Raw genomic sequence first — 16,249 nt, forward strand, 5'->3', positions numbered from 1 at the left:
ATATGCCTTGTCACCTGTGTATGTGTGTTTTGTGAGTGTTTGTTTAACTAGTTTTTGTAAGTGTGGGTGAATGTTTGTTTTAGGTTTTTTTAAATGTGTTCAGTTTTTGGAGAATCTTTTATCATATTATTATTATTATTATTATTATTATTATTATTATTATTATTATTATTATTATTATTATTATTATTATTATTATTGTTATTATTATTATTATTATCCTGTAGGGGTCTAGTGCCGTCGGTGCATCTCACGCGGTGCAATGTAGGCATTTCTGTGGCTGTTTATGTGCCCCTGTAAATTGTTGATTGCGTAATCACTTCTTCCTTTGTATAACATAAAAAACCTGTCTAAAATATCTTTGGCCTGAGAATAGTGAACACCGAAAGTTATTCCATATAATAATATGTGATTCTTCCAAGGCATGTGTTAATTGAAACCTTGTTATTACATGAGAATTTCTCCAGTATTGTTTCTTATCAAGAATTCCGGCGTCGATGGCCATGGTTGATGAATGTCAATTTGTCATATTCATCTCAAGTCAGTCAATCACCGTAGGAAGCTCCAGACAGCTTTCACTTCTAACTTTCTTTCCTTTATCGGTTGATGTAAAATGCACTCTGGTGCAAACACGTGTGTACCATTACCTTAATAATAATTATTGTCCTTATTATTACCATTAATCGGAAGATGAACCCTATTCATAAGGAACAAGCCCACCACAGGGGCCTTTGACTTGAAATTCAAGCTTCCAAAGAATATGGTGTTCATTAGAAAGAAGTAACAGATGGTAATGGGAAATACAGAAAGAAGAGATTAGTTATTAACAGGAGAAAGAAGAGATTAGTTATTAAAACAGGATAAAAAAATAGATTAACAAATTAAAAAATAAATAGATAAAAATGTAATAGAGAAGAAAGTAATATTGTCTCTATATTCAAGGCAATATTCCTATTACCCTGGGAGCATTCATAATAATGTCCATCTGAATAATATTGAAATCTGCATTTTTCCATTGTAAAACGAAGCGTGAGCTGAAAGGTTATTCATTTTTTCACACTATTATCGAAGAAGTTTTATGGAACTTGAAATCTACATTTTTTTTCTAACTGTAAAGCGAAAAGTGAAATGGAAACTTGAAGGATTTTCACACTATTATTGAAGAGGTTTTGTCAAACGGATGTAACCACAATGGTTTCGTGAAAAACAACATTTCCCTTCGGGCAGAAAAACAACGTCCCATCTCATCCCAGTCACGTAAACAAGAGGACAGTTAAGCCGACGATTAGGAGCATTCCGATTGGAGCTGCTGATTCACTTACTGTCGCTATTTTAAGTCTAATCGGTTTTTCTGAGGCGGCTTTAAATTTAAAGAGGGCGACAGCGTCTCCCCCTTGGGATATCGTGAATTCTGAAGGTTTCAGTGCTAAATACGGACGGTGAAGGTTCTGTTGATGGTTGGATCGTTATTGCTTTGTGCAGTACTGACTTATTTTTTTTATTCTTTTTTTTAGTTAACGAATCATTTCGCAAATAAGCTTATTTATGCAATGTAATTTTGAAAGCTTTACACTTTGGCAATCGGTAATCTGCGTAACTGTTTAGTTCAGTGACAGTTTCCTTTATTCCTTTCTTTCTTTTTTTTTTTTTCTTTTTTTCTTTCTTTCCGTTTACTACTGCTTTTTTCTATTTAAATTTTTTCCTGACTCTTACAGCCTACCTGCCCTCCTTCCTTAAAGGGAAGGTATATCGCTTTCCTCATGGTCAAACATCACCCTTTTTCCTTCGATTTTTTTTTATCGTGTCCCGAAAGGGCTTTTCATTGTGTGTGAGCGCGCGCGCGCGCGCGCGCGCGTGTGTGTGTGTGTGTGTGTGTGTGTGTCGAAAGCACACTGCTTTTTTTCTTTTATGCTGAAGTATCTAGAACAAAATAGTAGTTCAAATCAGTTCCAGTAACTATAGGGAATTTCTTAACACGTCCTTCCATTATTAAAATGCAGAGATAGAGCCGTATTTGGTGATCTTTGCAGAAAAACCACCCTAAAAGGATTTAAAAGATTGTAGTCTTTATGTTTCTTATAAATTTCAACTCAGGCTTATTTATGTAACCGAAAGGAGAAAAAAAAATGTGACCTTGAAAGGACAACGAGCCTGTGGCTGTAAAAATATTATGAAGGAATTTCTGCTTTGAAATCTATTGTAGAAAAATATCAATTCACTTTAATTCTTTGAAAATAAAATGAAAACAAATATCGAGGACTGATGGAAAGCGTTCTGGATAAAGGCAGTGACCTAGATACACCCATTAAGGTGTGTACTCTCTCTCTCTCTCTCTCTCTCTCTCTCTCTCTCTCTCTCTCTCTCTCTCTCTCTCATTTCACCGTACGCTTGTCAACCAGTTGTTGGTATATATCATAATTTGGAATGTGTGTATTTATACATAGGTTTTTATGTAAAGGCGAGCTGGGGCGATATATATATATTATGTATATATATATATATATACATATATATTTATATATATATATATATATATATATATATATATATATAAAACCATACATGTGTATATATGTATATACATATATATATTATATGTATATTTATACATATAATATATACCTTATATATATTTATATATAATATATATATATATATATATTTTCCATATATATATCCAATATATGTATTTATTTATTAGACGTTGTCCCAAAAGCTCACTCACGGAGACCCTCTCCACCTTCCCCCCTCCCCCCCCAGAATCACATTACACAGCGCATCCATCGTCGTCCCATTCATTAACATATTGCAGTCAAACTACAATCGATTAAGGGGAAGAAGAAGCTCTTGGGCCAAGTCTAATTAGAAGCTGCATAATTATAAATCTTCACTGAAGAATTCACCTGAGAACCAGAGTTCCGGCGGACATCTGACTCCTCGAACTTTGGGGAATTACTGGATAATGGATTGCGGCCTTGAAAAGAAAAGTACAGTGAATCTCTCTCTCTCTCTCTCTCTCTCTCTCTCTCTCTCTCTCTCTCTCTCTCTCTCTCTCTCTCCAAAATATGTCTTAACAAAATAGGGTTAGAGTGCTGTTTTTGAATAGATGTGGTTCTCTTATATACGAAAACATAATCAAAGAATAATATTGTGGGCTCTCTCTCTCTCTCTCTCTCTCTCTCTCTCTCTCTCTCTCTCTCTCTCTCTCTCTCTCTCTCTCTCTCTCTCTCTTTCCAAAATACATCTTAACAAAACAGGGTTAGAGTGACATTCTTGAATGGATGTGGTTCTCTTATATACACAGACATAATTTCTCTCTCTCTCTCTCTCTCTCTCTCTCTCTCTCTCTCTCTCTCTCTCTCTCTCTCTCTCTCATTATTGAGGAAAAATTTTAGATGAGTAACTAGTAAAAGTATTGAATATTCACGTTCGTTTTCTCTCTCTCTCTCTCTCTCTCTCTCTCTCTCTCTCTCTCTCTCTCTCTCTCTCTCTCATTATTGAGGCAAAATATTAGTTGAGTAACTAGTAAAAGTGTTGAATATTCATGTTCGTATCTCTCTCTCTCTCTCTCTCTCTCTCTCTCTCTCTCTCTCTCTCTCTCTCTCTCTCTCTCTGTCAGGTCCACAGCATTAGCAAATATGCAGCTAATCTCTGAAATGCTTAGATGAATACGGTTTTCCCGTGATGACTTTAAAGGGGAATATCCATTCTGTATACTTGGCCCCGAGAGAGTGGTTATATATATATACACTCTGTTTTAGTTTAGCTTTCATTTTATAATTCACACATGCGTGCGCGTGCACACACACACACACACAAACACACACATACATATATATATATATATATATATATATATATATATATATATATATATATATATATATATATATATATATATATATACACATTTTAAATATTTATAAACATATATATACTGTATATATATATATATTAATTTACATATATGTATGTGTGTATATATACATACATACACATACAGGTAAGGTTATCTCCACTGAACTATGTTAGCATATTATTTACTTGATACTCCATCTAATGTTCAGTATTCACAAGTACAGTCTAACGACTTTAGTAGGCTATGTTCCTGCTTAGCTGACGTCATCTCCTCTTGTCATAGGAGAAAAAACTACACGATATTTTTCAGTGAAGAAATTTCTTGCCTGACCCCTTTTATATAAGCACTCCAGGAAGCCATTTTTCTCACTATTGGAGGTACTTTGAGAAAAACAAGAGATTGGTCACTGCCTCGTTCACCTCTCAGCTGCAGAGTCAAGGATAAACATTGCTTCGTACTCATACCAAAGGAAATATTGTAGAGCTTTGATGAAGGAAAGTAGAGGTTAAGAGAGAAAAAAATAGCAGTAAGTAGCCCCATTAGATACCTGGAGTCAGGTCAGGACGTCTGGGGAGTTTACAGTGAGTTTGGGGATTGTGTAAAGGTAATTTAGATAACTGAGTTTCATGTCAGGGACGTTGCACAGCCTTTAGGATGTCCAGAGGAATCACTAGAGCTTATAGGCTTTCTAGGTAAAGGTGGTTTGATTATATTCAGAAGATGATCACTTACTTGTTAAAAAAATGGTTTTCAAGATTGTTGTGATTATATTGAGAAGGTGATCATTGACTTGCTTATAAATGGCTCTCACAATGGTTGTGATTATATTGAGAAGGTGATTATTGGTTTGTTTAAAAATGGCTTTCAGGATGGTTGTGATCATAGCGAGAAGGTGATCATTGACTTGTTTAAAAATGGTTTTCAAGATGGTTGTGATTTTATTCAGAAGATGATCACTGACTTGTTAAAAAATTGGCTTTTAAGATGGTTGTGATTATATTGAGGTGATCATTGACTTGTTTAAAAATGGCTTTCAAGATGGTTGTGATTATATTGAGGAGGTGATAACTGACTTTTTTAAAAATGGCTTTCAAGATGGTTGTGAATACATTTAGAAGATGATCACTGACTTGTTTAAAAAATGGCTTTCACGATGGTTGTAATTATTAGTTTAAAAATGGCTTTCAAGATGGTTGTGATTATATTGAGGAGGTGATAATTGACTTTTTTAAAAATGGCTTGCAAGATGGTTGGGATTACATTTAGAAGATGATCACTGTTTTGTTTAAAAACTGGCTTTGGAGGATGCGGGATGTTCCCAGTTGGACAGTAATATTATTGGACACGTAACATGGCCATCCTTCTGATGAAAACTGTACAAAAAGGTACTTATAGATAGTAGTAAGAAAAGATGGCATGGTACCTCAGCAAGTTCACTTATAAATTTATCAGAAACCAACAGAGGACGTCTTGGAAGATTTCTGTTGTCTGGGAAAACAGGATGAATAGGAAATGGTGAGGATGAAAGGTATAAGATGCAAGTTTAAGAGCCAATATAGAAGCTTCATTCATTTTAACAGCGAGGTACAAATCATATCCACATGCCGCACAAACAAACTGTAGGCAAAAACGAGGACCATTACACATAATGATATATCTACAGCTGAGCCTGGGGTAAATTTGGACTCCAGTGAGAGTAATATTCTCAGGAGAGACCATTTCAGGTTAATTAGGTCAAAAGGTATGGTAAGGTCAAATGTGAAGTATCTGGAGATGCACGTGGATGTATAATCATGAAGGTTTTATGAACGTTTAAAAAAAGGTAGAATAATTATTTTGCTACGTAAACCATCACATTTTGTGTAATCGACGTTCATGACATTTTTAAAAGAGTAGCAGGCATTCATAAATGATTTGATTTATGGAAATTAGGTTATAAAGCCAAGCACTGGTTCACTTTCATTGGTTGGTTAGCAAGATTAAAGAAAGGAAGAAGGAAATGGAGGTCAAAGTAAAAGGCTAAAAAATTGATTGCAGTTAGGTGCCAAGGAGACGCTGAAACCAGCCTAGGGGGTTTCCAGAGGTGAAACTATTAAATATTATTACTCACTCTACTGACCTATGGGGCTCATTATAATGATAGCCACTTGCACCAGATGTCCAAGGTGTGTTGCAAGCATAGTAATGTTAATAATTTACCTGCAATTTTTTCTATTTATCTATTAATTTGCTAATTTGTTTTATTTTTGAATAAGTGGTCTTTTCTTTCTTTATTTCCCTTTACTCTCTGGTACTTCTTTCAAATCAAGTCAGTGCCCCCTGTGGTGGGCTTGTTCAATAATAATAATAATAATAATAATAATAATAATAATAATAATAATAATAATAATAATAACAACAACAACTGATCTCTACTTTCCGTATTTCCCATCACCTTCTGTCACTTCTTTCCAATGAACACTACTACTACTACTACTACTACTACTACTACTACTAATAATAATAATAATAATAATAATAATAATAATAATAATAATAATAATAATAATAAGAATGAAAAATGGACATTTAGATATTTCTTTCTGTTTCAGTTGGCGGAATTGGAGCAACGGGTGGTGGAGGCAGAAGCCCGTGCCGAGGAAGCCGAGGAAAAGGTAAATAACTCTTTATTAATTTATCAGTTATTTATTAACGATTATTATTTCAACCCGCTGGAAGTGACTTGATCTTCCTGCCTTATCGCATGGGGCGCGGAGTCCGTTTACTTTTGTATATTATAGAATTTGAAATATTTTAGTAATATATATCACTCTTCAGCCTTGTTTATAATTTCTTTTTCGTTGTTTTTATTCTGTTCTTCTTTGGGTGATGTGCTTATAATTTTATGCTATTTGAGGAAGAAGTACAAGTAATGCGGTGGAAAATAGTTTGATGTACGTACTGTGTCCGTGTACAGTATTAATGCTAATGGTGATATATTTCCTCTTAGGAATTTTATATAATGTATTTATATATTTATATATATATATATGTGTGTGTGTATATACAGTATATAGATATAGGCTACATAATATATTATATATATATATATATATATATATATATATATATATATATATATATATATATATATATATCTATATATAATATATATATTTATTTATATAATATATATATATATATTTATTTATATAATATGTAGTATATATTTATATTGTATATATATATATATATATATATATATATATATATATATATATATATAGATAGATAGATAGATAGATAGATAGATAGATAGATAGATAGATATTTTTCAAAGGGCATCATTTATTTTTCTAACCTAAGTAACTATGTAATGCAACTTAACTCTTAACTATGTCAGCGAAATTTTCCCATCTCGATGCGTTCGCAATAAAAGCAATTCTCTCGAGCAGCATAAAACTAAGAACATTAGCTTAATTGGCGGACGATATTTCACGAATTGCGAAAATATCCGGCAGTTCTTCGAAATTAAAATGTGTCGAGGAAAAACGTTGCACAAAATAGTTCACGAGCAATAAGTGGCTTTGTATGCAGAATGGGAGATGGGTTAATGTTCCCATTTGCATTCGCTGAATATTCCGCCCATTTGCGCTCTTTCTCTATTGTCTGATTGTCATAATGTGTCTGGGTTCGTTTGTAAAGGTGGGATGTATGTATGAATATATATACATATGCAGTTATGTATATGTATATATACATGCACACACAGATATATATATATATATATGTATATATATATATATACCACTGTGTGACATCAAGTGATTATCTTTGCATGAAAGACGAATACCATTTGTCTATATGGTTTGTTTCTTTTGCTCTAATCGTAAGAGAAATGAAATCTTGAGAAATCAAAGCCACATTTAACTCTAAAATCGATATTAGAGTCACCTTGTGAAATTAAAACTATGGTTACCTTAAGGAGTTTAAACTATGCTCACCTTGATAAATTAAAAATTTTTTCACCTTGAGAAATTTAATTTTTTTTCATCTTGAGAAATTTAATTTTTCTTACCTTGAGAAATTTTAATTTTTTTCACCTTGAGAAATTAAAATTTTTTTTTCACCTTGAGAAATTAAAATTTTTCTCCTCCTTGAGAAATTAAAATTTTTTTCACCTTGAGAAATTAAAATTTTTCACTGAGAAATTTAAATTTTTTTCACTTTCAGAAATTTGAATTTTTTTACCTTGAGAAATTTAAATATTTTTTCACCTTGAAAAATTAGTATATTTCCATCTTGAAAAATTTAACTAATGTATATTCACCATAAGAAATCGAAACCATACTGACCTTGAGTTTTCTATTTTTTTTTATTATGTAGCAGTATTTTTAATCCTGTCTCTCTCTCTCTCTCTCTCTCTCTCTCTCTCTCTCTCTCTCTCTCTCTCTCTCTCTCTCTCTGAGAAAAGCTCTGCAGGGAAGGCCCCACGTCACTTTTGAAAATAGCTTCTCAGTTGCGGCGACCAAAATCATTTCGACCTTCCCCCACCCCCACCCTCCCCTCTACCCCAACCCCACCCTCCCCACCCCTTAACCTCTGCCTTCCCAAGAAGGAAGTTTAATTAAGGCAAGCAATTTTAAGAGCGTTCGGGAGATGCCTCTGTATCCCCTCCCCTCCTTACCCACCCTTACCCTACCCCCTCCCCCTTCTTCCTTCATCTTCTCTCCTTCTTATCTCTCCACCTTCCCCAATTTCAGAGGGGCATTGCTAACCCTCCCCCCGGTCCTGTTCCCCCTTTCCTTTTCCTCCCCCTTACTACATTCACATCTTACTGTTATTCTTGTTCATTTTTCTTCTCATCTTTTCCTCTCCCGTCTCTCCTACGTTCCTTCATTTCCCCTGTCCCTGTTTTTATTGCTTTTTACCCTCCCCCCCTTTATTTTCTTACCCCAAGATTAACCTTAGCCTTCAGCCCAGAGGGGGAGTTATATCTGCTTGAATATTCAGGCGGTTGAGGGAAGAAGAAAGAGATAAGAGAAGCGAAGGGAGATGAGGAAAAGGAGATAAAAGTGTGAGAAGCAAAGAGAGATGAGGAAAGGAGATAATAATAATAATAATTTTTTAATGTTTGGAATGACGACAAAATGATAGAAACTCAGTGAAAAAAAATAAAAGAAATATTCGATCCACAGCATAAATCATAGTTACAGAATAGCTTTGTGATGTAAAATAAATGAAAATATGTATAATGCCATACAGTAGCTAAAGGTTCTTGTGTGGTGTTGACATCGATTCAGAGCAGTAATCGAAGAGTGACAGAGTAAAAGAGAAGTGGGTAACTCCATTAATATTGTCAGTATATTTTTATAAATAAAAGCTAAATATTACTCAACAATTATTAAGATCAAATCCCATGTTCCACGTTTGGAAAATGAGTCGCGAACAGCATCCAGAGATTTCAAATCCCACTTGAGCATTTAAGTATTCTAGAAATTAGATTTTTATCATATTGCAAGATATGTTTTAATCGTTGAACAAGAAGCCTCGTTGTTAAAGTTAACGCCATGTTGTCAAACGTTCAGAATCATTGATTTACGCTATTAACAAAGCCTTCTCAATGTCAGTGTGTACAGTAGTTAGAAATGAAACTTGGAAAAAAGGCATCGTCATCTTTTGTGTTGTACAGGTACTTCCAAAAACACTTTACTTTTGTTATTAATTTTACGAGCGCTGTCATCTACGTTGGTTATTAGTTTTACTAACGCTATCATCCACATTTGTTATTAATTTTACTAACGCTATCGTTTACATATGTTATTAATTTTACTAACGCTATCATCTACATTTGTTATTAATTTTACTAACGCTATCATCTACATTTGTTATTAATTTTACTAACGCTATCATCTGCATTTGTTATTAATTTTACTAACGCTATCATCTGCATTTGTTATTAATTTTACTAACGCTATCATCTACATTTGTTATTAACTTTACTAACGCTATCATCATCGCTCTCTACAGAGGATTTCATGTTAAAATGAGAGAGAGAGAGAGAGAGAGAGAGAGAGAGAGAGAGAGAGAGAGAGAGAGAGAGAGAGGGAGGAATTTAGCCACGTCGCAGCCACTTACTGGCAATTTTTGTCGTCTCCTGAGTCGGTCGTCAGAAGTTTGGGCAAAATTTCAATCCGGCATACAAGACAAGTTACTCCTGATTTTGCGTGATCTAGTTATATGACTTTTTCCTTTCGTTCCAGAGATTTGGCAAATTCAGGCAAGATTCAGTAGACGTAATTAACTTCCATTGGTTAAAATCTGAGTCTCATTATTGTACCCTGGCAACTTACCGTTAAGAAATCGGAAGCACTGTTAACCTGTAAGTCGCCTTGCAGTTATGAAGTGTTTAGAAACCTTTGCAGAATATTTAGACTGAACTAATTACTGGCGAAGTAAATGTTGTTTGAAACTCAGCTCTGTTCATTCCAGAACTTTATTCACTTGGCAGTTTAGTAGCATGCGTCCATTCTGTCATCTACTGCCCATAATTATAATTTTATGTTTCTGAAAAATTGACAGTGCTTCTTGAATGACGTTCTGAGACCTAATGTGGTTTTTATTTTTGGAGTACATTACACACAATAAATTTGTTTGTGTCCTAAAAATGCAAAACTGAAGATAGGACTATGACCAAAAATTTAGTTGCTGTTCATTACAACAAAATTTGCATACAGGATACACATTTATGTAACATGTACATACATACGTACATTTTATATATACATACACACATATACATATACATATATATATATTATATTATTTTATATATATATATATATATATATATATATATATATATATATATATATATATATATATATATATATATATATATATATATATATATATATAGAGAAGAGAGAGAGAGAGAGAGAAGAGAGAGAGAGAGAAAACAGTGATTACAGCTTCATTCCACATAAATACAGAGAGAGAGAGAGAGAGAGAGAATCCATGCGAACCCAGCTTCATTCGAACTCCGCGTATTGAGATAATCATTGCAACACGCCCGGGATGTTATATAGAAAGTAATAATTATGTGTCCGCCGATGACAGCTGACAGCAGTTCCATCTCGCGGTAAATCGGGCGCTGCTGCTGTTCTTTTGTTTTTGACGCTACGCCAAAGTTGTCGTTGCTGAAAATTGTTGGCAGATTATTTTAATGGGAAAGTTGATAAAGTTGATCCGCGATGAGGTAGCGGGCGCTTTGTTCCAGATTTAGTGATGTTGGGAGTTTTTTTTTTTTTTTTGGAGGGAGGTTTGGTGGGATGAGGTTGAGGGGTTGTCCTGCCTTTCAGGACATTTTCAGTGGGGGTGTGGGGGTTTAAGGACGGAACCCCAGTTTGATGAGAGGGGTGGTAAAGGATTTTTAATTTATTTTTTGTTTGTTTATTGGACAGAGAGAAGGAATGATATAGAGACTTATAAAGAAGAGAAAAGGGATGAATAATAATTATAAGAAAAATAAAAGAAAAGGACTTCAATAAGTAAATACACATAGGTACTCAGTTATATCTATCTATCCATGTATATATATATATATATATATATATATATATATATATATATATATATATATATATATATATATATATGTATGTATGTAATATATATGTATGTATATATTTATATATATTTATTTATATGCATATATTCTTATAAATAGATAACTAGACAAATAGAAAGATCCATAGGTATGTATATAAAATGAACCAACACGAATGATGATCCCACTCTCTCTCTCTCTCTCTCTCTCTCTCTCTCTCTCTCTCTCTCTCTCTCTCTCTCTCTCTCTCTCTCTCTCTCTCTTTCTCCGTGTGGGAATTTCCAGATGGCACAGAAGTATTTCAAGGAGGCCGAAAGACTCAAATGCAAGATTCGGCAATTTGGAAAGTCAAAGGTATCTCCGGGTTACAGTCATCCCGGATTCCTATTACAGTCATCTTTTCTGTATTTATTCGGAGCGGGAGGCCCCGGGAGGCCCTTATAAACTGTATTTGGAGTGCGAGTGAACTTATATATTTGGGTGTTTATGGTGGGAGGACCCAACGGGCGCGGCGAGGTCAGGTGCCAATAAAGTTGTTCGGTTGGAAGGGGAATGTCTTCGTTACTTTGAATTAAGGGCCTTCAGGAGGTGGCCCGGGATTTCTTCTCTCTCTCTCTCTCTCTCTCTCTCTCTCTCTCTCTCTCTCTCTCTCTCTCTCTCTCTCTGATCTTATAGATAGATTTTTGCACTTTGGTGCTGGCTTTGAAATTCGTTTTAGATGATGTGTGTGTATATGTATATAAATATATGTATATATATATAAGTGTGTATATATACAGTAGACATATATATATATATATATATATATATATATAAATTAAATATATATATATATATATATATATATATGTGTATGTGTGTGTGTGTGTTTGTGTACTGCTCTCAGAGCTTATTAAGTTTCATGTTTTCAATAATAGAGAACAGATTTTTAACAACTTTATCGTTTTTCCTTTTTGATGCTACAGACAGTCATCATTCACAAAGGCTGTAAATAAACGTTCAGTGCTAATTATATATATATATATATATATATATATATATATATATATATATATATATATATATATATATATATATATATTTATATGTATATATATACATTATATTATTTAATAAAGCTTCGAATACTTATTTTGTGTCAGGGAATAACTAAATTTTTCATTTGCACTTACTCTCCTTGAAAAAGCAACCTGATCATATTGCAAAAATTGTAAATCCTGCAAGAAATATCCTGTCTTATATTATCTTATCATCCTTTTCCATTTATTTGTTCCTCCGTTCCATATTCCCATTGTCTATTAAGAAATTCCCCGTTGGGGCCTAGTTCCGTCAGTGCACATCATGTGGTGTACTGTAGGCATTACTTATTGTTCTTTGCAGTGTGCCCTCGGCCCCTAACTGCAACCTCTTTCGTTCCTTTTACTGTACTTCCCTTCATATTCTCTTTCTTCCATCTTACTTTCCTCAACCCTCTCCTAACAATTGAGTTTTTCTTCCTGTTACACCTTTCAAACCTTTTACTGTCAATTTCCGTTTCAGCGCTGAATGACCTCATAGGTCCGAGTGCTTGGCCTGTGGCCTTAATTCTACATTCAATTCAGTTCAGTTCTATTAGGAAATTAGAACGTAAAAGAACACTACTCTCCCGCATTTAAATGAATTTCCCTGGAAAGTACAGGTGGGACATGATTGACAAGGAGGGCGAAGAGGGTGCAGCAGGTAAGCAGGTGGCACTGGGAGGGATTATGGTCCTTCGGGGGGAAATTATCCCTACTCCCATCTAGTAACATATCGCCATCAGCGGATGCTGCATCTTTATGGCCTAACTGGTAGGGGGGTGGGTTTGTTACTGGTTTTGTTAAGGTTTTTTTTTTTTTTTTTTTTCGTTGGATGTTTATGTCAGTTTTTTTTTTTTTTGGTTAGGTTGATCTTCGTTAAGTTTTCTGTATTCAAATCGCCATTGTTGGAGTTCTGGTACAGTTTTTTTTCTCGTTTGTGTAGTTACGAATATATTAGATGCTTCATAATGGTTATATACAAGTATGTATAAATATACATATATACTGTATATGTATATATGTATAGTAAATAAATATACATATATACTGTATATATATATATATATATATATTTATTTATATATTATTACAGTAATAATAATAATAATAATAATATTATTATTATTATTATTATTATTATTATTATTATTATTATTATTATTATTAAGGGACCCATGTCGTCAGAAATGATGGTAATATAAGAGAGAGTTGGTAATATAAAGAGGGACCAGTAGTGAGGGGCCCGGGCTGGACGACGCCAATTGTAAAGTTATTTGACACACTGTCACTGTTAAGAGAAACCATATTAGCACGCAGCTTGGTCAGACATATTTGTATGGATGGTTAAGTGATGGGTTTTGTATTTATTCATAATAATTTAATTTTTTGTATACTCTTACACGCATACACACGTGTCACTGTATATATATATATATATATAATATATATATTATATATATATATATATGTGTGTGTGTGTGTGTCAGACATACACGTGTATGTGTGTGTATAATATATATATATATATATATATATATATATATATATATATATATATATATATATATATGTATATGCTGACTACTAATTAAGTTACCCTTCTTTCTACCTGGTTTGGTTTAATCTAGACATTCGTCTGGACGGAGGCAAATTCCAAATAAAGCTTTAATGCAAAATTTGTGAGATATGTTACAGAAACTCACAGCACCAATCTGAGTACCGTTTACGTTTTTCCCGGGTGAACTCAGTTAATCAGCGGTGTTCTGGGAGAACAGTGATTTAATCTGAGCTGTTCTCAGCTGAACTTCGATTAATAAACGAGGTTGTCAGTCAGTGTATAGGTTTTCCCTGAAGAATTCGTATTTATTTATAAAAAAAATAATAGGATGGGTTGTATCTAATGTATGTCTTTTCATCATATAATGTATGTTGTTTCATCATATAATGTATGTCTTTTCATAATATAATGTTTGTCTTTTCATCATATAATGTATAATATGTCTTTTTATTATGTAATGTATGTCTTTTCATCATATAAAGTATGTCCTTTCATCATATAACGTATGTCTTTTCAACACATAATGTATGTCTTTTCATTATGCAATGTATGTCTTTTCATCATATAAAGTATATCCTTTCATAATATAATGTATGTCTTTTCATCATGTAATGTATGTTTTTTTCATTATATAACGTACGTCTTTTCATTATGTACTGTATGTCTTTTCATTATATAATGTATGTCTCTTCATTATATAAAGTCTTTTCATTATATGTCTTATCTAACGAGAAAAACTAGTATACTGAGTACTACATTACTTTAACCTTTCAAACAATACGAAAAATAAACAGTAATAAATCTCCTAAAAGAGAGAGAGAGAGAGAGAGAGAGAGAGAGAGAGAGAGAGAGAGAGAGAGAGAGAGAGAGTTTGACTAAATGAAATGGCTTACCAGAATACAGCATCGCTTTGATGATAACCGGGTTAGCCTGAGCACCAATACACCCTGCTTATTCTCTGGTATTGAAATTTTCCTCTGAGTGTAGTACCGTTAATTAAGCTTAATGGCATTTTTTGACGGCTTCCAATATCTCGCTGATTTTACGAGTGAATTGTTTGTCATGGTCTCTCTTTTATTGATTGGGTTTTCTGTGAGGTGTTGACAGTTGCTAGTAGGTATGGATATCGTTGACATTCTTACTAGTAGAAATGTTATATATATATATATAATATATATATATATATATATATATATATATATATATATATATATATATATATATGTACATACATACACGCACACATAATAATACAAATTATAGAGCTAAAAAGATTGCTATTTAAATGTTAAATGCCGAGACTTTATGTCATTCAAATAAAAATGATTCTGTTACGTTTCACAGGGCAAGAATTACGTAAAAAAATATTTCTGTTATTACATTTCATGGCTTTTGATCCTAGACAGAATGCCTTTTATGAAAACCTTTCCACATCTGACGATAGCTTTTGAAAATGTTTGATTGAACAGTTAGGAGCGTTCGTTGAAAACTTATATCTTTTCTGTCGCTGAGACATTTGCATACAAGCAAGTTACCTCAACTATAAGAGGCAAATAGAATTATATATAGCATAAACAAGTAAATAAACAGTCATTTATGCACCTGACACAGGTGTGTGTACAATTAAGAATAAAAAAATGCATAATATGGCAGAAAAAATTTTACCTTCTAAATGAGTTCGCCCACTCTGTTGCGTAAAAAGGGTTATAACAGACGTTACGATATCAAAATGCATGTTGTATGTTTACATAGAATTGTTGAGTTTGTGGACTGACAAAATAACTGTAAAATGAACTTGCTTTATAAAGCCTTCCATCTTACGGTGTAAGATGAACTGATATGGAGTACATAATTTAGAGAACATATTAATGTTATAGTTAGAAGAAAGGTAAGGAACATTCCCTACTGTATTCCACAACAGTATGAATTACTAGCTGGCATTGTCATGTTACAGAGAAGTTCAGCATTTTTCAAAGACCTTCAGGCTCTTCTTTAGGTGATATTCTACCGGCATCATAATGTGCTGTCCCTAATATTACATGAAATGCTATTGCACACTAATGTAGTTAGTCAACGAACATATTATTTAGAATTTCATACGCAGTATTCTGTATATAGCGAACTAAGAATTTACATCTAGTGATAAGGTTAATCTCTCTCTCTCTCTCTCTCTCTCTCTCTCTCTC

The 16,249-nt window shown here is 33.3% G+C and overlaps 1 protein-coding gene across 11 annotated transcripts in view; it reads left to right on the forward strand.

The window, feature by feature from the left end:
- LOC136851956 (uncharacterized protein CG43867) overlaps positions 1-16,249 on the forward strand; it is a 1,078,149-nt gene that overhangs the window by 835,987 nt on the left and 225,913 nt on the right. For all 11 annotated transcript variants that reach the window (XM_067126317.1, XM_067126321.1, XM_067126323.1 and 8 more), the window contains one exon: positions 6,451-6,513. In XM_067126317.1, coding sequence (XP_066982418.1) covers positions 6,451-6,513 — 63 coding nt within the window. The remainder of the gene's footprint in view (positions 1-6,450; positions 6,514-16,249) is intronic.

Source organism: Macrobrachium rosenbergii, chromosome 24 (genome assembly GCF_040412425.1).
Source record: "Macrobrachium rosenbergii isolate ZJJX-2024 chromosome 24, ASM4041242v1, whole genome shotgun sequence".
Taxonomy (NCBI): Eukaryota; Metazoa; Arthropoda; class Malacostraca; order Decapoda; family Palaemonidae; genus Macrobrachium; species Macrobrachium rosenbergii.